Consider the following 23,201-nt stretch of genomic DNA (forward strand, 5'->3'; position numbering starts at 1 on the left):
TGACTCTCCCAGGAGTCAGATCACTTTTGATGTGTAATATAGTTTTTAGGACCTTTAACTATCCACTTTAGAAAATATCTAAGGATTAGTATAAATTCCTACTTTCAAAAGCTATCAGAGGAAAAGAAGCTATTAAACTGCTTCTTTAATAGTGGTTAATTATGTCAGCCTACTGCTGGAGCCCAGAGGTTGAGCCTGTTTACATAATGATGCCTGTTAAAATACAATCCTAATTCTCTAATAGTCATTTTTTTCTGGTCCAACTTCTAATGAAGTGTATTTGCATACACTTGTATACATTCCCTTTCAGCAATCTCTTTATCAGCTGTTGTAAGGAAACATTAGTAACAGATCTTCTCTGCCAAGTCTTGGCCATTCTATTGAAACACATAACTTTGATTTACAAAGACTACTGAACCCAGTTATTCTGTTTTCAGGGAAAATGACAGGGCACAATAGATGACTCTGTACCCTCTTGTCAAAAGGATGAAACATTAATGTTAGGATTCAGATATTGGTGTGCCAGGCAGGCACTGGTTATCTGGCATTATGACAGGCTTGCTAATGATTCTTGACTTGAGTGTCACAAAGAAAAAAATTGTAAATAGCCTCAGGATAGTGCTTTAGAGATACTGCTTTTTGGTAAGTGCTCAATCTACATGATCCCATCAGATAAAAGCTTTGAAATGAAGAGGGCCCACTTTTGCTGATTTATTCCTCATTTTCCCCGTTTTGTCAGAATGGTTCATCTTGCTTTGCTTTCCCTGCTATGTAACGTTCTGAGGGGAAGTTGTGGTGATTTTTGTGTGTCTATTCTAGAATGTGATTTTCATCTGAATTAATTTTTAATGTAGCTTTTAGCTTAGCTTGTTTATCAGTTGAGCGTGTTTAGCTAAAGGCACTATGGTTGCGTTTAACCCAGGGGTGGGAAAATAATACCTATTAAAAACAAGCGATCAAAGGAAAACCTACACAAATAGCCTCAATGTTCACACAGAACTTTGACAAGTTTTGACCCAGTGGCCCACTAGGTCCGCCTTCCTTTTTTGCTGATGACCTTTGCGATACAGTTTTAAGAAATACGATTTCTTGTTTGTAAAAGTTCTTTCTCATTGTAATAATAGATTTTCACCATAGAAAATTTGAAAGTACAAGAGCTATGAGATGTTCTCAAAGAAATTCTTTTAATCACCCAGGCGTTATACCCAGCAATAATACTTTAAGTATTTATATGCCTTCAGCATGCACTTGTTTATTTTGTGCCCCTTGTAGTTTTTTTATTAACATGTCCTCAAATGTGTTTCAGCTTAGGGCTATGCTGAATGTTCTATTTTGTGACCTGCTTTTTCAATTTAAAATATATCGTGATTGTGAACACTGGGCCACATTGTTTTAATGGAACTGCTTAATGTAAGAATTTCTGAGGTGAAATTCCTACGTAAGTGTATTTTTGAGATGAATTCTACTAAAAACTCTTATCAATATAGCCTTCATATTTCTTACAGTGTCATTTTGTTGTGTTTAAGAAAAGTGCTTACTCAGCCTATGCTAAGTACTTCGGAGAATACAGAGATGAACAAAAACTACTTCCTAGGGCCTCCCTGGTGGCACAGGGGGTTAAAGCACTGTACTATGAAGCAATCCGCAGCCTTGGCAGCATGAGTTTGATCCCCGGCCGGCCAGGGAGCAATCCACATGGCGAGGTGGACCTCTCCTGTCTCATCCGCTTCTCCCCTCAGCAGTGTACTTCAGTCAGTCTGCCTGTTCTGCTCCCCACTCTGTCACTGCAACCCCCCTCCCCGCATCTCTGGCCTGCACCCCAGCTCTTGTATGCATACATAAATAAATCTTTAAAAAAAAAAAACACCAACTTCCTGACTTCACAGAGGCTTAAGATTCAGTGAAGAGAGCTGACATCTTCCCTACTCTGCACAGAACCTGTAGGGGAGGAAAGCCCCAACCAGGTGCTTTCCCGTGCCCTGTCCAGAGAGCAGATGGACTTGTGAGCAATGCAGCAGCCTCTTGTGCTAATAATGTTTACAGGTACATTGCACTGTGTGGCCCCAGGCAGAGCAGACACAAAACTGAAACCAGCAGGGGAAATAATTGGGTGTGGAGGTGAAGTGTTGGGCTAGGTGTTAACAGGACTGGTGAGGTCTCTTTCTAAGGAAGAACATATATTCCTACAACAAATAGCATTTTCCTCTTGTTAGTATGCAGACTGATAGGCACCCCAAGACCCCCAAACTCACATACTTAAATGGGTTCTGCTGTCTGCCACATAGAAAAAGCCTACTCTTAGTGTTAAAGAACTTTCATAGGATTGGTGTGTGCAGAGAGGGAAAAAGAGAAAGGTTACAGTTTCCCAAGGAAACACCCAAAGTTACTCAACCCTTTGAGGGTAAATGCCCAGCCATCAGGGTTGGCCCCATGCAGAGCCACCGAGGCCCAAAAGCTTGCCGCAACTCTAAGGCACCTCTGGCCGGGAACCACAGACAAGGGCCAGAAGGGTCAGGCAAGTCTGGGATGAAAAGAGAAAAATCAAAGTATAAATCAAGTTAAAGGCTGCCATGGTCAGCCTCCCCATGTGTTTCTCACCCATGTCTCTTGCAAGTGTCTCTACATGTCTGACTCCACGTGTCTCTTTCCCTGTCCTTGAGTCCCTGGTACAAGTCCAAAGCTGAGGAGCAAGCACAACCTCTTCACATACTTCTCTGGTCCAAGTGCCACCTCCAAGTCCCCTAAACACTCAGCCTCGCCCTCCCTGGTGGGCAGGGAACTTGGAACCTCCCCTTTTATGGAGATTACGCTCAGCAATTGCTCTGTTGTAACACTGTGGGTGGTGGTGGTGGGGGGGGGCGCACCAACTCTTCTCTGTGTAACTCAGAAGCTGCCCATAGTCAGAAAATATTTAGGGAAATAGTTATTTGCAAATACATCCTGCACAGAAAAACTTGCTTTATTGAAGCAAATAAAAACCATACAGAATTTTAAAAGCATACAGCATGGTGTAATAGGTTTTATTTGCAAATACTTTTCATGGAATATAGCAAGTGCAGTGCTGCATTAATATTGAAGTATACATGTAATAAGCAGTATTAGGCTTTTAGGAATGGATATATTTAGTTGGATATAGTTCAGGAATTTTCCAGATGTATAGGCGACCCAAACCAAAGAGTTCTTTAGGTAGGCTTCCAAGTTTTTGGTTTGTAAACACATTCAAAATAGTAAAAGTAAAGAAGGAGACAAAGGAGGGAGGGGAAAAACCTTTCTAGGGTATGCTGAGCAGGAATCAGGTGTGCAGCAGTTGACTTGACCTTTAACTGCCAGCCATGTGGGGCTCATGGTGGTAGATAGAAGTCTCCCCAATGTGCTTTGATGTCTGTTTCCAGGAGTAATGGAGGGTGGACCCTCCTGTTGTAATGTGTACTATTACCATAAGTTATAATACAAAGAATGTGACGCCTGGTAGACAAAATCAGTTAACTATTGTGTTCCCTTACATGTGGGATCTAAAAAAAAGCCAGACCCATGGAAGTAGAGAGTAGAATGGTGGATTCCAGGGGCTAGGGGTGGGAGAAATGGGGAGATGTTGATCAGAAGGGGTCAGACTTCCCCTATAAGATGAATACGTCCTGGGGATCTGATGTCCAGCAGGCTAGCTGTAATTAACACTTCTGTATTATAGACTTGAAAGTTAGGAGAGTAAATCTTAAATGTAACCACCACCCACATACCAGAATGGTGATTAATTGACGGGATGGAGGTACATACTAACTCTGCTGATCATGTCACAATACATGTCTATCACATCAAGTTGTAGACCTTAAACTTATACGTCAACATTTTAGCAAACGTGGGGTGGGGGACAAATGAGTGTGGCCTCTGTTGGCAGCGTAGCCTGTAGGGGGAGCAACCTTGCTTCTTTGCTTGCTTGCTTCGGGATGTGTTTCTTCAAACTGTCACTTGGCACAATACTGAAAATTGACCATTTTTAAAAACTGAAATGACTCATAGTACTTAATGCCTTTAAAATTTGGGAGTGAACGAGAATTTAATTGTATAAGTTATTTTAAAAATTCATTACATTCCTACTTGGCCTGTTTGAGTGAGGATGGCTTCAAGAATTAAGTAGCTATGTCTTCCACGTTTATAATTTTCAATATACTCTCGTAGCTAGAAGACAAAATAGAAATGAGATGGCATTTGAACACGCGCACACCACGTAGAGGTGGCCAGTAAGAACAGATCCATCGTCATTAGCATATAGCAGTTGTGAATGACTTTGGTGTCAGACCTAAGTTAATTGATGTTCTTCCAATTATTATTACACGGTTCTACACAAGCCTCAGTTCCCTGAAACTCTTGTCTCAGCTTGTGTGAACTCTCCCTCACTTTCTGAGAACAAGCTATACTGGATTTCTCTCAGTTCCTATTAAGTACTAGGTTCTTTCTATCGTCATGTACGTGCCTTTGAGTTTCCCACCCCTTCTACCAGCCTCCCTCATTTTTTTTCCTTCCTGAGTTTCAGTTGGGTACACTTTCATTCAATGCTTTACTCCCCAGTGCCTGTCGAGTATTCTCAGGATACACAGGGCAGATGCTATCATGTCGTGGAACAGTAGGATCTGAGGAAAGAGCTTTTAGAAGCTTATGCTCTGCAAGGAAAGACATTCATAAAACTAAAAAGATGGATGGATGGATGGATGGATGGATGGATGGATGGATGGATGGATGGATGGATGGATGTGGACGAGGTCAGTGGGGAATGGGGATCCTAGCACAGTGCTCACCTTGTAGATTGTGCAGTCAGACTGACTGGGTTCCTCCCCAGGTCTGCTGCTGCTTAATGACTTTACCTTGGCCAAATTAATGTCTCTACACCTCAGGTCCTGATTTGTAAGATGGGAATAAATGACCCCACCGCAAAGGTTTTCATGAGATGTGACGAGATATAGCATATAAAATATTGATGATATATATGCTCATTCTAAAATAGCGGTGGTAGCCATGTTCTTCTGTTTCTCATCCCTTCATCCTGTCCCCAGAAAAAATAGAAGACTTTGGGATTCCCTCCCCCCCATTCTATATTTGTCTATCCCCACGGGTGCTAGGAGACCATATATTTGAATGGCTAATTTAGGCTTATTTTATATTTCAGGAAAACCAGATTCTATTTCATGAATACATTTGAAAAAATAATGAACAGAATTTGAACAAGTGGCATATAAACTATCATTGAAACCTGCTTTTAAAGATTTACAGAGTATGCTGCTTCAGTGAAGAATTTATTTAAGCATTTTGACTGATTCAAAATAAAATAAATTTCATTGTTTCAGACACACAGTTTAAGTGGTACGGAGACTATTGAAGAGTACAGTACCAATTAAGTGAGCATTGTCTTCTAAAATCTCGTGTATTCAAGGATAGAGAGGGTCAAACAAAAAAAAAATGAAAATGCAACATTTACCTGATTCACTTATCTGTGTGCTAGATGTTGGGGCTAAATCTATTAAAAAAACCAAAAAACAAAAAACTAACCATGACCTTAACCCTTAGATAGCTGACAAATATTTACGTTTAACAACCATACAAGATATATTTGAATAACTTTAGTGCCATAGAACATATTTTACTATGAAATGTGCAGATAAGGGCCTCCCCTGGTGGCGCAGCAGTTGAGCACTGTGCTGCAAAGCTGCCGGCAGCCTCTGCAGCGCTGGTTCAATCCCCAGCCACTGGCGAGGGTCCCACATGGTGCGCCCGCTGTTCCCCTCAGCAGTGTATTTTGTCTGTCTGCCTGTTCTGCTCCCCGCTCTAGCTCTGGTAAATTCTCTCACCCTCCCATGCTTCTGACTGTACCCAGTGCTTGTATAAATAAATAAATCTTAAAAAAAAAAAAGTGCAGATAATGATTAACCAAAAAAGTCGTATTCAAATACAATTTATAATTTCACGAACAAGTGGATTAGTTTGATTTGTTTGCCTTGGATCTCTCCTGCCTTGAATCAAGGAGCCAGTTTGGAATTAAGCTTCTGTGTATCTTTTTACCACTTTAATGGAGCCCTCCCTTACTGCTATGGAGCTCAGGAGGGTGGAGGAAGCAAAAAAAATAAGTAAATAAAACCAGAATAACCTGTAATTCTGAGTCTAGATCTAATGGGGGAAACACTTGGCTTGTGTTGAGTAATATTAAACAGTTACTGGGGAAAGGGAAGTCAGCAGGCTGTTCTAGGCATCATAGCAAGGGACGGAGCTGGGATGTGATTTTTAAAAGTTTATCGCATCCATAGTTGTGGTTCCCAAGACCAGAGATTTCAAAAAGAAGAATTAATATGAAGAAATTCCGATGGATGCACAGAATGCTCTGAGCACCTTGGATTTGGATTTAAAAATGTGTATAATTGATAGATAATTGGAACATATAACCCTCTCATTTCTACAGAGCTAAGTAGACTGTAAGAAATAAGTATTTAAGAATTTTCTTCTCTGCAGATGTCAATATTAGTTGTTTATAGTCAGATCAGACCTATGCCATTCATACTTGTCCATCAGTAGAAGAAAAAACCCAAAGTGGGGAAGTTAAATTTTAAAATGAGACTATAGTGAATCATTCACTTTAAAGGAGTTTGAAAGACTCTCAGATAAGATCTCATGGTTATGGTCAAAATCCTCAGTGAAACCACGGAGGATATGGGAAGTGACAGGAGAACGTAGAGACAAATTTCCTAGTTTCCTAAAAGATGTAGATTGTAAATAGTCAAGTCCATTTTCTCACTCATGCTGTGGCAAAATCAGAATAGATCATAAAAGAATAAAATAAAATTTTATGTCAATTTCAAGAAAAGACTGGGAGGATTACATTAAATCAGCTAAATTTATAAGAACAATACTGACCTGCCCAACTGACCTCATTTTTTTTTTTTTAATTACTGCTGAGAATAGTAAAGACATGTTGTGTCTTGACTTGAACAAGTGGTTGACAAAGTCTCCTGGACTATCCTTAAGGAAATGTCAGCAACATTGGCAATTAGATTGATTTGCAGGCCACACCTACATCTGCATGCCACAGGATTTACCTAAATAATGACCAGTGACACTATTCACCGATTCCTTAAAGAGAAATGGCAGCGAATATTAACTTGCATATTTTCAGAAAGTATGGCTCTGTAGTTATGAGTTCTTTTGGCTAAAGATTGATAGCTTGAAGTTGGAGTGCCGGTATTTATTCACATGATTGAGATTTTAGACTTTGCGCTACCTGACTGTATGTGTAAGACACATCAATCTGCTTTTAAGTTCCCTAAGTCAGCTTGACTTATAAATCACTTAACAGTCAAGGAATAGTCTTAACATTTAAGCAAAGGCTGGCTTGGTAAGAGTTCTAAATTATGAAGATTCTTTCCCCCTTGTTAAAAACAACTCCATTAAGTCCAAGGAAATGTTTTTCATACCCTTGAAATGTCAAGTTTTTGTGAAGTTCTCCCTGAACAAAAGGCAGAATTGCACATAAAACTTAATAATGGCGATACAGTCAGAGTATCTTTGTGAGTCAGTATTTCTGCTGGCCTCCTAGTAATCCCATGGTTATCTCCTTTGTAAAGATACTTGCCTTTTTTTTTTTTTTTTTTGAACAAATTCCCTGGAAGCATGTAGAAGAGGGAGCTATAATAGTCTGTTCCCCTACAAAAGTTCTTTGGGTTTCCTTTTTTTTTGAAAGCAACATGTTGGTTTATTTCTTTTTTAATTAATAAATTTTATTTTTATATTCCCCATACAATTGCAAGGGTTTCCTTTTTTTTTTTTAAAAAAAAAAAAAAGCATATAAGAACTGAGGAACGCGGGGTGAGAGGATTCAGCAGAGACAGAGTGGGGAGCAGAACAGGTGGATCTACTGAAATGCACTGCTGAAGGGAGCGGCGGGGAGACAGGAGAGGTCTGCTGGGCCCTGTGGGCCAGCTCCCTGCCTGGGAATTAAACTCATGCTACAGTGGCTGCCAATAGCTTCATAGCACTGAGACTTTAACCCCTGCACCACCAGGGAGGCCCTCTTTTGGTTTCTTGTGGCAAGGCCCATAGGTTACTGCTATAGCCAATGTATTTTGTTTATTTTTAATCTTATAACCCATATAATTTGTCGATCTTTAGTAATTTACATTTCACTGATACTTCTAACATTTTGTCTCCAACCTCAGAAGTATGACAACCTTTTGAATAGTTGCACTTTCTAAATAAAAGATCATATTTATGAAATTGTCCCGGACCCTTTTTTTGCAACTGTTCATTTCAGCATTGCATTCAGAATTACAGTAGAATTTTGAGGGTGAAAATAGTGTACAATTCCAGCTTTGATAATTGTGTTATTTTTTAAATCTAGTTCTTTTTGCTTTAACTGGCCTCTCAGTCTTAAGAACTTGTAGGCCCTTGAAACAAGAATTGGGTTGTTTTGATTCATTTTCCTTTAAGACACCCCGTCATGTTGTAATTTGTGACCTATGAATTGAATTTTATTATGACTGTGTCTTTGATTATATCTAATTTAAAAGCTGTCATTTTTATAGATTAAAATCTGATCTGGGTTTGTAGCATTTTGTAATTACCTTTGTGAGTTATACCATACGCTATAGTAAAACCTCAAATTAAAAAATAAAAAACCTATTTTCCCCACAAATAAGAAAAAAATCATTCTCGTATTTATCCACATTGCCTTCAGGAATCAGACAAGTAGACAGAAAATGACTGTTCGGTCATGGTAAGCAGAGGTTCTGAGTAGGACCCATTGGCCTTTTTGATTTGTACTGGGGGACCATAGCGTGAGGGGAAAATGATTGCTTTTGGGTCAGAGATAGCCAAACATGGAGGGCCTCTGAGGCCCAGTTTAGAAGTTTGGATTTTATTCCAAGTGCAATAAGCAGCCTCAGATGGCTCCACAAGTATGATTATCTGATTTTTGTATTAAATCTCACTTTGGCTTCTGTGTGGTGGGAGCAGGATGGATGCAGGGAGACTAATTAGAAGGCTGTTGCAGAATCCCCGATGAGAGATAATGGTGGCTTGGCTGGTGCCAGTGAAATGGAGACAAGTGGACAGGAAGGGCTGTGTTTTAGAGGGAGAACTCACAAGTTGCCAGTGAACCAGGGGATAGACGTGAAAAGGAGAAATCATGAATGGTTAACTTCTTCTAGTTTGTTCTTTTGGGATGGTGGTGCTGTTACTTTCTAGACAGAGAACACCAAAGGAGAGGGGGGGGAAAATGGAGGACAACATGATGAAGAGTTCTGTTTTGGCCATCTGAAATGTGAATGCCCACTTGACTTACATATATCTGTAATATAAATGAATGAGTTTGGGTTTGAAGCTTGGTGGAGACAGGTCAGGGGTAGAGACTGATAAGAATTTGCAAGTTATCAGTGAATTGATGATATAAAAAAGCCATGGTATTGAATGAAGTTATCTTCGATATTTGTCATGTTCTCTGACCTTCCACCCCTACCATATAAAATTATGCTCACACTATATATTTCAGGTATATATTTTAATTATACCATCTAGAATACTTTGGTGTTAGTGATCTTGTTTATAGTAAGGTATTTCGATTTTTTTCCTGATTATAACTAAATGGTTTAAGCATAATTAATCACTATGATCTATATTTAACTGGAGAACTAACAGTTATGTTTTGTCTTCTGTGTCTGTGTGTTTTTTTCTTTTTTTTTTTTTGTAGGCAAAGTCATCAATAAAGATTTACGACATTACCTGAGTCTTCAGTTTCAGAAAGGATCCATTGATCACAAATTGCAGCAAGTGATCAGAGATAATCTCTACTTGAGGACCATTCCATGTAAGTATGAGATGGATAAAAGAAGTGAGGCAGAACTCTATTTAATCAAAAATCTAGAAATAATTCTATAAAGTAACCCATAATGAAATTGTGAATGAAACAAAAATAAGATAAGGAGAAAATTTTTCAGAGGACATGTAGAGGTTGTGTTTTTAGAAAGTAGAAAAATTAAAAGCATCTACATTGTGACTTTAAAAAGTCTCTAGACTGGAAGAATTTAAGGATATGTATGTACATGTCACTAACTACATCGCATTACTGCAGTTCAGTTTTTAAAGTCTGTGTAGTAAGACTTTCTTTGATCTCAGGGCCTTTTACATTGAGAACAAACTTTTTTGAACGAACAGCAGTGATACAACTTAATTTGTATTAATTATTACTGTTTTTAAGATCTGCCCCTTCACTAAAGGAAAAAGATAGAAGTGCTTTATTTGTGGTAATCCATTTGCATTTTTTTGTTGCGATGTTGGTGTATCTCTTACTGGTCTTCTTAGGATGGGTTGATGTCATGATGGTGTTTTTTGTTTTGAATACATAACATGAAATCTTGTGTGCTTGAGTTTTGGCTTCATGAGTGTAGGCCTAGGGAAGAATAAAAGCAGCAAACAGTAAAAGGGCATAAAAGTCCTTCTACTTTGTTTTCCTTTTGAATGTATTTGTAACTTCTTGTGGATATTAGCTTTTACAATGGTTCCAGAATTCTTGAGGATGGTTTCTTGTTCTTTAACCTCATATAATCCCCAGTCTATGACTAAATCTTCCTAATTATGCTTCTTCAATATCTGTTCCTCCCCACTGCCTTCAACCCTCATCCTTTATTGCTCGAACTATTTTTTTTTTTTTTTTAATAACAAATAGCAGCATTTGGTGCTGTGTGGACATGTGATGGTAAAGAGTTAGGTAAGACTGAGTTCAGTATCTTGAATCTCCCACCTTACCAGTTGCTTCACTTGGGCAAGTTACTTAATCTTTCAGAAGCTCAGGATATCCAGATATAAAATGTAAGTAACAAGACTCCATACAGTTGCTTTTTGGAATTAAAATGAGAACATGAATGTGAGCCACTGGCCTGTAGGAGGCGCTCAGACATCGCACCCGCCCCTCTCCCCACTGCACCCCTTCCTCCGTGCACCCCTTTCTCTGTGTCTCTTGAGTCTAGTCCATGTTAAAGTGCATGTCTGATTTTGTCCCTCTGTAGTTTAACCTTCAAAGTCTCTAGCTGACTGCCAGTCTAGACTTCAAACAGGGCATGCAACTTTTTCTTTCTGGTTTTCGTTTTAAAATCTGACTGCCTAGCTATGATTTCCTCGCATAAATCTACCTTGTTAGATTTCAGAATTGCAATTCCTGTTTTCTTTGCATTTGTTTGATATGTCTTTGTTCATCTTTTTATTCTTTTATCTTCCTGAATCTGTTTTACAAATAGTATTGGACTCTACTGGTAGCCAATATTTTTGTAATATGATTACTATCTTTAGTCTCAGTTTTCTTCTTTCCTATTTTACCTATGTACAAGTCTTTTATGTAAAGTCTGTCACTATGCAGCCTATTTGTTTTCTCTTTTAAGGAAGGTCTTTATTCTAATAGTAACTACTTCCCCCCTCCCATTCTTTGTTTTGTCACTACTATGGGCAAGATAGTAGTGCCCATAGTAGTGAGTCATCTCTTCTTCACTCTTCTTCCCCCTTCCTTTGCTTCCTGTGATCATTTCACTTGAAGTAATATCTTTTTACTCCCAACAGATGAAAGGTAATCAGCAAGCTAATTCTACTTCGTTAATCTTTCTCCCTCTCTTTTTTTGCTAGTTAAGCTGCATCTTTATTGGCAAAGCCAAGAGCCATTACCACTTCCCCTTTATAACCATCATTTGTTCATTTTTTTTATTCTGTGCATTAAAACATATTTAAGCTGACTCTGTACCCTAATGTTGTTGTTTCTGTAATTGTGGTTATCGGAAGTGCCACTGGTTCCCCAGAATCATCAGAGCAGTTGGTGGCCTCCATTCTTTAAAGTTTGTTTGGATGGACGTGAAATCTTAGGCTCATATTTCCTTTCCTTGACTAACTTAATCATATTACTCAATTATCTAATTGTCTTTTGGCATGAAACATTACCCTTAAAAAGTCATTCCCATGTAAGTGATTTGGTGTGTGGCCTGTATGAGGTGTCTCAGCACTGTTATTCCGTGCCTCTAGGCTCTCTCTTTCCCTGTGGAAACAAGTTAATAAAATTATGAACTGATACTTTCTGTCTCCTTTCTGTCTCCTCTGCCACTTCTACTTGGATCTTCTTTTTCCTTTGCTTCTGTTGTCCTAGTTTTGCAGCTTCTCCTCAGTGTAAATTATATCCCAGAAAGGAACAATTATTTCGTTTTAATTTATAGGGCCCAAATGACTGCAGCCTTTTTAGATCTGAACAGGACCTCTTAGCTTACAAACTGAAATGTCTAAAACCTCTCTAAGAACTTAGAAGCAATGATAGATCAGCAGTAGTTAGCTCACTGAATAGTTACATCTGGTCTCTAAATATGTGCTCACTAAAGGACATACCAGCCTTCTTGTAGAAAAATTAATTTCAAATCTAGTGCCTGAAAAGTACAAGATGACTTTGGGATACCTAATTGTACCAGAAATTATGTAACTGCTTAAAAATCATGAGGACACATCAAAGGGACATTTAAAACTAGATCCACCTAGAAGTACTGCACACTGACAAAACAGGAAGACAATTTAACCAAAACATTAATGTGAAATAATACTATTGTCAGGCATTGGACTATAGATAGAAAATGACTGTGATTCTCAAGGGAAGAGGATAGGAGACTACGCATATAAAGGAGTCCTGTGAATTTCCCAACTTTCTGCCTGGAGTCACTTTCTGGGCCATAGCACAGGGAGGGGACAGAAATCTGAGTTCTGAATACAGTGGACTCTAAGCAGAGGAGGCAGAAATCTGAGTTCAAGGCAGAGTGTCAGAGAGGAGAGAGCTGTGATGAAAAGGAGCTCAAGCAATCTGTCTAGATGCTCTCTTTCTTGAGTCTATTGCTTAATACTATGCCAGGACTGTAGGATGAGTTTCACAGGGTCAAAGCAAAGAACTCTACCTGCTGTAAGTATAACAATTCCCAGAGCTTACACAGACTGGGAGAAAGCCGAGTTCTCAGAGCACCCGGAGTAGAGAAATCCCATAAAGGTCATGTTTTAGTGTAGGACTAAAATAGTCATAGATTAAGCTCCTTGAGAGGTATGCTTTAAGAAAGCTAAATTAAGCAGCCCCAAAAGGATCAGGCACATATGCCTGTAACTTAACTGTCATCAAAAAGAAAGAAATGATGAAAGGGAAAGAAGGAAGAGCCTGGGGGTGGAGGGGCAAGGTAATCAGTACTCTTTAAAGGAAGACAATAAAATCTAGATACTGGATGACATAATACTCACAATGTCCAACATCTAATAAAAAATTACTGTGCATGAAAACAAATAGATAAAACCATAACAGGAAAATATCACATGTAATTAAAAAAAACAATGATTTTTTTAAAAGGCTCAAATAATGGTATAAATATATCCAGAATTTTTGAGGAATTATAATGTGCTCATGAATTTAAAGGATGATATGGGCAGAATGAAGAGAAAATGAAATACATTTGTTCATTGAACTTCAAAAAAAAAACACTGGATGGGACCTCCCCGGTGGCGCAGCGGTTGAGCACTGGGTTGAGAAGCTGCCTGCAGCCTCTGCAGCGTGGGTTCAATCCCTGGCCACCTGCAAGGGTCCCACATGATGCACAGACCTCTCCTACTGTGCCCGCTGCTCCCCTCAGCAGTGTATTTCGTCAGTCTGCCTGTTGTGCAACCCACTCTGGCTCTGGTGAATTCTCTCACCCTCCCATGCTTCTGACTGTACCCAGTGCTTGTATAAATAAATAAATAAATCTAAAAAAAAAAAAAAAACCCACTGGATGGGCCTACCAGATTAGAAAGTACAGGAAAAGATGATCAGGGAACTTGAAGACTAGGAATACAAAGTAATCAAAGTGGAACATGAGAAGTAAAGGCCTGATAAAGTGAACTTAAAACAAACTCTTATGCTATGAAGGGACTACCTGATTCTGGATTTACTCTCTTACTGTAAATAGCTAGAAATTGGGCCAGAGATAGGCAACAACTTTTTTAAGACATTGAACTATAGGCGGACTAGGACTGTGACCTGTTCATATTGACTTATGGTTGGGACATTAGTCAATATGAGGAGCAGAAAAATACTTGAAGGAACAGTGGCTGTCAGCTCATTTGGCCTCCTAGGGGTTACAGTGTGACATGGCTCTGAGGTCCTTTGCCACTCCTAGTATTGGGAGGAGGGCTTCTGTCCCCTGCCCCACTGCTGGCCTTCATGACTGCTAGACTGACTGTAACAGTCAACATTATGCTATGACTGAGCCAAGCCTTCAAAAGCTGGTGGCATCAAATCAGGGTGACCTTCTTGAACCTGGCCCTGACACTGGATAACCCAAGCAGACCTTTGGAGAGACCTGAGTGAAGGGTGGCCCCAGTCTGCATCCCCACGCCAGCCATTTATGTGAGCTACCTTGAAAAGCAGGTCCTCTAGCCCTAGTACAGTCAGGTGTCACTTAAAGAGAGGGACATGTTCTGAGAAGTGTATCTGATGATGATGTCATTGTTAAATGAATATTATAGAGTAAATCACGTAAGTCTGGATGGTATAGACTTTTGAGACCACTGTGCTGTACAACGGCCTGCTCTTAAGTGATGCATGACTGTTCATGTCCTGGTGATGACCCCAGAGGTGGGGGGAGAGGTAGGCACGAGGAGTGTGCTGACCTTGCCAAGATCCACCCCAAGGACACATTCCTGAACAAAATAAATGATGTCATTGTTTACAAAAAAAAAAAGTGGCTGAAATTTTCCCACATTTAATGAAAACTATAAACCCACAGCTCTAAAAAGCTCAATAAACAAACCCCCAAGCTAAGGAAGCATAAAGAAAGCCATATCAAGGCACATCTTAATCTAATTGTTTAAAACCAGTGATAAAAAGAAAAGGTGAAAAATAGACAGAAAAAAGATCCATTTCATGCAAGGGAACAAAGAATGCAGACTTGTCAGCAGCAAAGTGCACACCGAAAGCCTATCAATGACAGCTTGAACACGCTGGAAGGAAAAACTGCCAACCTAGGTTTATATATACAATAAGAATATCTTTAAAAATGAAGATTTTGAAAGATTTTTCAAAAAAAGTGAGAATTTTTTACCAGCAGACTTGTGCTGTAAGAAATATTAAAAGAAATTCGTTAGCAAAAATGGAAATTATACCAGAGTGATAGAACTGAAAGGGAAATGGATAACTTCTTTAATTATAGTTCAAGATTTCAGCATGCCCATTTGAAAAAGCAAATAACAATAATTACAATGATTAAAAAGTAAGCAAAAAAAGTCAATGCTAAAGTAAGCAAAAATTCAATAAGGTGATAGAAAATACAAACACTTTGTTTTGAAGTAAGATTAGTTTACCACATTGTGACTCAGAGGCATAGCACACCCATTCCAGATGCCTGTTACCATATACACCCACCACCCAGGCACCCATATTCCTCCTCCATATTCTACTGGGCCCCTCTACCCTTTGTTCCCTCCCCTCGCCCCTCTGTTTAACTCAGTTTTACAGTCAGATTTTTAGGGCCTATTACTGGTTTGGTTTTACCTGACATCCCTGCCCTTCCCATTTTCTCCATGTAAGGGAAACCATCTAGTATTTGTCGTGTTCTTCTGACTTACCTTGCTTAGTATAATCCCCACCAGTACCATCCGTGCTATCACAAATATTCATTTTTTACAGCTGTATAGTATTCTATTGTGTGTATATGCATCTTCTTAATCTGCTCATCTTTCCCTGGGCACTAAGGTTGATTCTATACTTGGCTATTATAAACAGTGCTCCAATAAACTGAGTCATGTATCCATTTGAGTTACTGTTTTTTTGCATTTCTCAAGTACATGCCTAACAGTGGAATTGCTGGAGCGTATGGTAACTCTATTTTCAATATTTTGAAACTTCCGTACTGTTTTCCATTAGGGTTGGGCCAGTTCACGTTGTCACCAACTGTGTATGAAGGTTCCTTTTTCTCTAGATCCTTGCCAGTGATTGTATCTGGTCTTTTGACATGGACTATTCTCACGGGTGTAAAATGATGTGTTCTTATAGTATTTACTTGTATTTTCTGATCAGTGATGATGAGCATTTTTTTCATGGGCCTGGTGGCTATGTAAGTCTTCGGAGAGTATCTGTTTAGTTCTCCTGCCCAGTTTTTGATTGGGTTTCTGTTTTTATTGAGCTGTGTGAGATCTTTATAGACCTTGGATATCAGCCTCTTGTCAGATCTATCATGTGCAGATTTCAGCAGCCAGTGATGCTGGGAGATCAACCTTCTAAAGAGTTTTATGTTTGGTTTTGATTGTGTTCTGGGTTTTGAACACAGTGCCAAACTTTCTAGTTCATGACAAGAAGTGGCATCACAATTTAATCTCAGCATAACCTGTGGCTGCTTATGACAAAGTGCCAGCTAAATGGCATACCTTGGGCACCAAAATGGCCCATGCCCCTTCGGGTAGTGATGATGACTACAAGCACTGTTTTGGGGTGGATTCTTCTGAGTGCACCAAGCATTTAAAGAGAAAAATTGAAACATGAAATCAAATGGTTTATATTATGAACTAATATATCAGGATTTTAAAAATATTTCTTAAGTGATTTCATACAGACATTTGCTAATAGAAAACCTTTAAAGGGACCATTCACACAAAATAAATCCCAAAACAATCATTTAAAAAAACTGATAATATAACACATATTTAATGTTTAAATTTTTTAACCCTAAAATTAAACTTTAGAGTATACAAAGTGTCAATTACATTATCTGATGCTCTTGATCTTTATTTGGTAACAAATATTCCAGACAAGGAAAATTTTCCTTTCCTTTTGCACTGGTATTCATTAAATTGAGAGACTGTCCAAAAATATCTTTAAATTAGGCATTTTTCATTGGTCATTCATACAAATTTATATCATTTTTTAGTGGTGAAAAGGTCTTGTCTCCTTGCCCTGATTTGAAATTTTAATGCTTTTACTTCTAATAGTAGACTAGTTTCTGATTTCAGTTGGAGTATCCCACAATATTCACTTTATCTCTTTGCATTTCTTCTGTCAAGGTATTTACAAAGCACTGAAAAGTATAATATGCTGGAGAATATTGTTGGATACTATTCAATAATATTCAGATGTTCCAGTGAGGTTGACAGCATTACACAGAATCACTTGTCAAAACTGCCAATTTTAGGACTTAACTTCCAAAACTTGTAATTTGGGGGGCAACACTTCTCATAAGATTTATATAAATTATCAGTGCATATAATCTCTTAATACTATATTTGCAAGAAAGAACCCCTGCTAGCAGACAGGGCTTGGCCACCTTTGAAGGCATGGGGACAGCAGCTGCTAGTCAGGCTGTCTGAGACGATTATGGCTGCTTATCTGCATGTGTCTGTTCTGATCCCTGGAAATGTCAACTTTAACATTTGATCTGTTTTTTAGTGTTTGCTGTTCTTGCTTTCAATTGCTATCAATAGATTTCTTCAAACCAGTAACCTCTCTATGTCAAATTGTTAAGCTTTAATTCTCTCAGGAGGATTATAATAATTTTTTCTCGTTTTCTCTATCACCTGATGTTTCTTGGGATTTAGAAAAAAGTGAATTTGCTGAAAAATTCCAGGAAAGGATTCCTACTTGGAAACACTAATGTAAATCAACTGTAGCTCTCACGTGTTGCTGCTGGGACTGCAAAATAATACATATATTTCTTATAAAATTAAGCATATACTTACCATTGACCCAGTAGTTTCACTCCTGGGTGGTAACCGAACATGTAGATGGATGTGTAGCCAAAGTCTTATAAGTTTGTAAGTTTTATTTACAATGTCCAAAGTCTGGAAACCACCTACAGGTGCATTGATGGTGAACATATAATCAAATGTTGGTATGTCTGTACAATGGATACCACTCAGCAGTGAAAGGATATTGAACAAGTAAAAAGATGAAGTTCCTGAGCCTCCCTGGTGGCCTAGGGGTTAAGTCTTAGTGCTGTCACTGCTATGGCCTGAGTTCGATCCCTGGCCAGGGAGCTGACCCACATGACACAACAGACCTCTCCTGTCTCGCCTGCTGCTCCTCTCAACAGTGGGTTTTAGTCAGTCTGCCTGTTCTGCTCCCCACTCTGTCTCTGGTGAATCCTCTCAACCCCCACCCCCCCGCACCTCTGGCCTACACCCCAGTTCTTCTGTGCAAAAATTTAAAAAGATGAATCTCCAAAATGTCCTGCTAACTGAGAGAAGCTAGACACAAACCACTGATGGAGTCAAATAAATACATAATTATGTTTATATGAGATTTTTATTAAAGGCAAAACTACAGTGACAGCAGATCAGCAGCCCCCCCCCGCCCCCAGGGTGTGGAGGACTGCAAAGAGCCCAAGGTAACTTGGGGGAGTGCTGGTTCCTAAAATACATGATTGTACTGTTAAAACTGGTGAATTTTAGTCTTGGTAACTTATATCCAGATAAAATGGCCACATAAATTCCCATAATTATATTTTTATACCATCAACAATTAGAAAATGAAAGTTTACAAAAGGATATCACTTATAATAGCATAAAAATGCTTAAATGCCTAGAGATTAATTCTTAAAGGAATATACTATAAAGACCTCTATAAGGAAAAATTAAAAGACATTAAGAAACATTTTAATATATTGACAGAGATTTCTTGTTCATGGATTAAAGATTCATTATGGTGACGAGATCAGTTCTTAAATTGAACAGCAGATTAATGGATTCAATCTAAGCCCATAAAAATTTCTAGCTTGTTTTTGGCTTAGTTCCAGAAATTACTTAGAAGGCTATCAATAGGGAAAGAACAACCAAAACAGGTAGATTTGTTCTACTATAGCACAAGGTTTATCATAAAAATATAGTAATTACAACACTGTAATCATGGTGTAGGACTGGTCAGTAGGTGAATGGGCTGTGATAGTCCATCAGCCAGCCGCATAGACCTTTCTATATAAGATTCTATGACAGAAGTGCCATGGCTGACCAGAGGGGAAAATAAATGACTTTTCAATCCCTCTTGTTGAGTTGCCCCTTGGAAAAAAAGGAAATTGGACTATTTCTCATCAAGTCCCCAAAACTATTTTAGTGCATTGAAAAGAAAACCCATACAATTGGGCCTCCCAGGTGGCGCATTGAGTTGAGCACAGTGCTGTGAAGCTATCTTCAGCCTCTGCAGCGCTGGTTTGATTCCCAGCAAGCCAGGGAGATTCCCACATGGCGCAGCAGACCTCTCCTGTCACGCCTGCTGCTCCCCTCAGCAGTGTACTTCAGTCAATCCACCTATTCTGTTCCCCGCTCTGTGGTGAATCCTCTCACCCTTCCGCGACTCTGACCGGCACCCCAGCTCTTCTATTGGAATAAATCTTAAAAAAAAAAAATACTATTTTTTTTTAAAAAAAGACCAGATATCTCCATGGCCTTGAGAAGGATTTCCTCAATAAGACATGAAAGGCATTAGCTACAAAGCAAAGAATTGATCAATTTGACTATATTAACATGAAAAACTTCTATCTAAAGATCGTTAAAAATAAGATGAAAAGAAAACTACAGGATGGGAAGAGACACGTCTGTTCTATAGTATTTCTTCCTATATTGTAAATAAGTTCATGGGTGATTGTTAAATAGGAGAATGATGTCGATGTCAGCGTAATTGAGGGAATATTGGTTCTTACTGCATTTCCCCAAGCAAGCTACTATTTTATATCACTAGGAAGCAGCAAGTAAATTCAAAGTATGTGACATACCAGAATATTGCAGGTACTATATATGCTGCTTCTTCACTTCATGTTATTTGTCTTAAAATTATTTGTCTTAATGTTATTTGTTTTAAAATTGTTCCTTGTACTCTTTTGACTTGTCTTTCAGTTGACTCAACCTTCTTTCTACCCTTTTCTCTCAGACTACCTTGTCATTTCCTTGTTTTCTTTTGTTTTTTAATGACAAAGTAATTTTATTCTAGTTTTTTTTTAAAGATTTATTTATTTATTTATACAAGCACTGGGTACAGTCAGAAGTGCAGGAGGGTGGAGGGTGAGAGAATTCACCAGAGCGGGGTACAGAACAGGCAGACTGACGAAATACACTGCTGAGGGGAGCAGTGGGCAGGGCAGGAGAGGTCTGCGTGCCGTGTGGGACCCTTGCCAGCTGCCGGGGATTGAACCGGTGCTACAGAGGCTGTGGACAGCTTCACAGACCAGCACTCAACCACTGTGCCCCCAGGGGAGGCCCTATTCTAGTATTTTCTTAATTGGGAATTTAACTGACCTATTATACTACAATAATATTTTAAATTATGATTGTTAGTGATTTTGTTAGTGCCTGGTTACAAAGTTGCAATAGGTTTACAAGATCAACCCCAATCCCTATTTTCCCCCTAATTTTTATTGTTTTAGTTGCACTATTTTGTAGGAAGCACTGTTTAAAGAAAGTGCATTTCACATTTTAGCAGAAACATCCCACTTATAACACACATATCTGACATAGGACCAAAGTGCTCCAATACAAAAACAGTTACTTCACATTTTAACTTCTCTGCAGTTGAAATAGATCTTACAGTAGATAGAATCTTAGTTATGACTGCCAAGTTTTTTCTTTTTTAGAATAAAATAACATTGCATTTTAAAAGCTGTTAATTACTTAGATTTGATAAAGTACCAGAATGTAAAGAACTGCAAATCAATTTTCAAAAGACCAGAAAACCCAGCAGAGAAATGCCAGGAGAGAGAACATCACTTCATACCAGGAGTCTACGCCTAGTAAATACATGGAAGAGAATATATAACTTTTTTATGTACTTGGAGTTACGAGTTTTGGGGGGTAGGAAATAAACATTTATGATACTTATATTTTTAAGGAGAATTAATATTCAAGCTACTCTGTAACTTTTGGGAATATCTATGTTGGAATCACACATAACATTTCATACCAGTTGATGGAAAGAATCATGAGCCCCCATGTTGCTCAACACCACTCTGCAGAAAGAGAATGAAGTCCAGAGGGATTAAGTGAGACCTTAAACTTATACCATTAGTAGTAATCCCACACCAAAATCAAGTTGTCTCTGCTGCTTGGGTCAGTGTAGTATCTATAATTTGTAATAGTAGTATCTATAATTTGATTGGCTCTTAAATTAGGTTTTATGTAGTCATTGTATTTTATAGTAGAGTTTATTTGGTTAATATTTCTTTTTTTTTTTTTCGTTAAAGATTTATTTTATTTATTTATTATATAAGCACTGGGTACAGTCAGAAGTATGGGAGGATGAGAGAATTCACCAGAGCCAGAGCAGGGAGCAGAGCAGGCAGAAGGACCAAAGTACACTGCTGAGGGGAGCAGCGGGCAGCAGGAGAGGTCTGCGCGCCATGCGGGACCGGTCTGCGCGCCATGCGGGACCGGTCTGCGCGCCATGCGGGACCCTCCTCCGGTGGCCGGGGAGCAGCCGGGGATCGAACTGCTGCAGAGCTGCGGGCAGCTTTGCAACCCAGCGCTCAACCGCTGCGCCACCGGAGAGGCCCGATTTTTGGTTAATATTTCAATTTGCCTTTGCTGTGTAACAGGCCACCCAGAGTTTAATGGCTTAATGATTACAGAATCACCTGGACTCCAGTGGGATGGGTCCTGTGGCTGCAGTCATTGGCAGGTCGACTGGATTTGACAGGGATGAGATTGCCTCACCCACAGTTTTTTGGTGTCATTTTTGTCTGAGCTCTGTCACGGTACAATAATCTAGCCAGGATCCCCAGACATGGTGGTGGGAGTATTCCAATAAGGGCAGATGGGGCCTTGAACTTGCACACGACAGCCTTCACTTTGAATTATTCCAAGCCAGCCATCAATCCCACCCAGATTCAAAAGGTAAGTCAACAGGCCCTGTCTCCTGATGGGAGAAAGTGCAAAACACTGTGGCTGTGTTTTTCCATCTATCACAGCTAATTTTAAATTTAATCATTGAATTTGTTTTCTAATGTTAACTTTTATTTAATATGGAGCTAACGCCTATTGATTTGGGAAATCTTACAATGTAGTTTAGTGACTCTATGAGAGAGAAATTGACTATAAAAAACGTGAAGAGAATAAAAGGAAGGTAGGTTTGATTTTGTGACAATATAAACAAATGATCATCAGAAAAAAATTTGTTGAAAAATAAATGGGAAAATCATTGGATATAGTCTTTGTGCTTAGAATTTTGATTTAATCATTATTTTATGATATTGCCATTAATGTCTTATAATCATCTTTAATCCATCCGTGAATGGGTTTTTCCCCATGTTCTGGAATATAATGTAATGTAATACAACTGAAAAGTAAGAGCAGTCCTCATTTTCCTTGAATTAATTTTAATAATAGTATATCATCAGGCATTATGCTAATTCCTTTTGGGTAAATTTTCACTTATTTGACACCCATCTGTATTGAGTATCTGCTATGATTCTTGCACTGTGCCAAGTGCACTTGGTCCTGCATGCTGCCATATCCTGGTGGGAATCAGGAAAGTTTCTCTGCAGAAACCTTCTAAGCCAGGACCTGCAGGATGAGTAGGAATTTGCTGAGTTAACAGTGAGACGGGAGTAGGACGTCTTGGAGGTGTGCTCAGGAACATTTAGAAAACTGAAAAACAGCTATTATGGTGAAAAAAATGAGACAAACTGGAGAGTAGAGTCTAGATTTTATGCTAAGGATCATGGGAAGTCATTGATGGGTTTAGAGATACTTTGTTCGATCATTATTTTAGAAAATTCACTAGCTGCAGTTAGGGTAAAGGGGTTAGCCAGATCGTGGAAAGAGCTGACCCCATGAAAACTAACAATATAGGGCCACAGATAATGATGTGAATTAGGTGAGTGTGAGAGTGAAGGGAAGAATACAAATCCCAGAGAGAGTGAGGAGGTGGAATAAACTAGACTTGGTGACTGGATGTGGATTTGTGGTAGGAACCCAAGCGGCTAACTCTCCAGTTTCTGGCTTGGAGTGTCCTGGATGAACAGGGAGCGTAAGTGGAGAACAGCGTTGGGAGGTGTCCTCCCAGGACTTCCGACAGTGTCCCAGCTCTACTCCCATGCCAAACACTTGGGGTTCTTTTTTATATTCTGTAGTATTTTCAAACGACGTTTCTAGTTAATCATTTCATAAAAGTATTGGTTCTTGTTCAGTAAGAACTAATCAAACATAGCCGTGTTGCCATT

The 23,201-nt window shown here is 39.0% G+C and overlaps 1 protein-coding gene across 1 annotated transcript in view; it reads left to right on the forward strand.

Annotated features, from left to right (window-relative positions):
* MAGI3 (membrane associated guanylate kinase, WW and PDZ domain containing 3) overlaps positions 1–23,201 on the forward strand; it is a gene marked incomplete at both ends in the record, with an annotated part of 195,686 nt that overhangs the window by 105,425 nt on the left and 67,060 nt on the right. Inside the window, one exon of the mRNA XM_084243996.1 lies at positions 9,725–9,841. Within this exon, the coding sequence (XP_084100122.1) occupies positions 9,725–9,841 (117 nt within the window). The remainder of the gene's footprint in view (positions 1–9,724; positions 9,842–23,201) is intronic.

This window comes from Talpa europaea (assembly GCF_964194135.1).
Source record: "Talpa europaea genome assembly, chromosome: 9".
In the NCBI taxonomy this organism is placed as follows: Eukaryota; Metazoa; Chordata; class Mammalia; order Eulipotyphla; family Talpidae; genus Talpa; species Talpa europaea.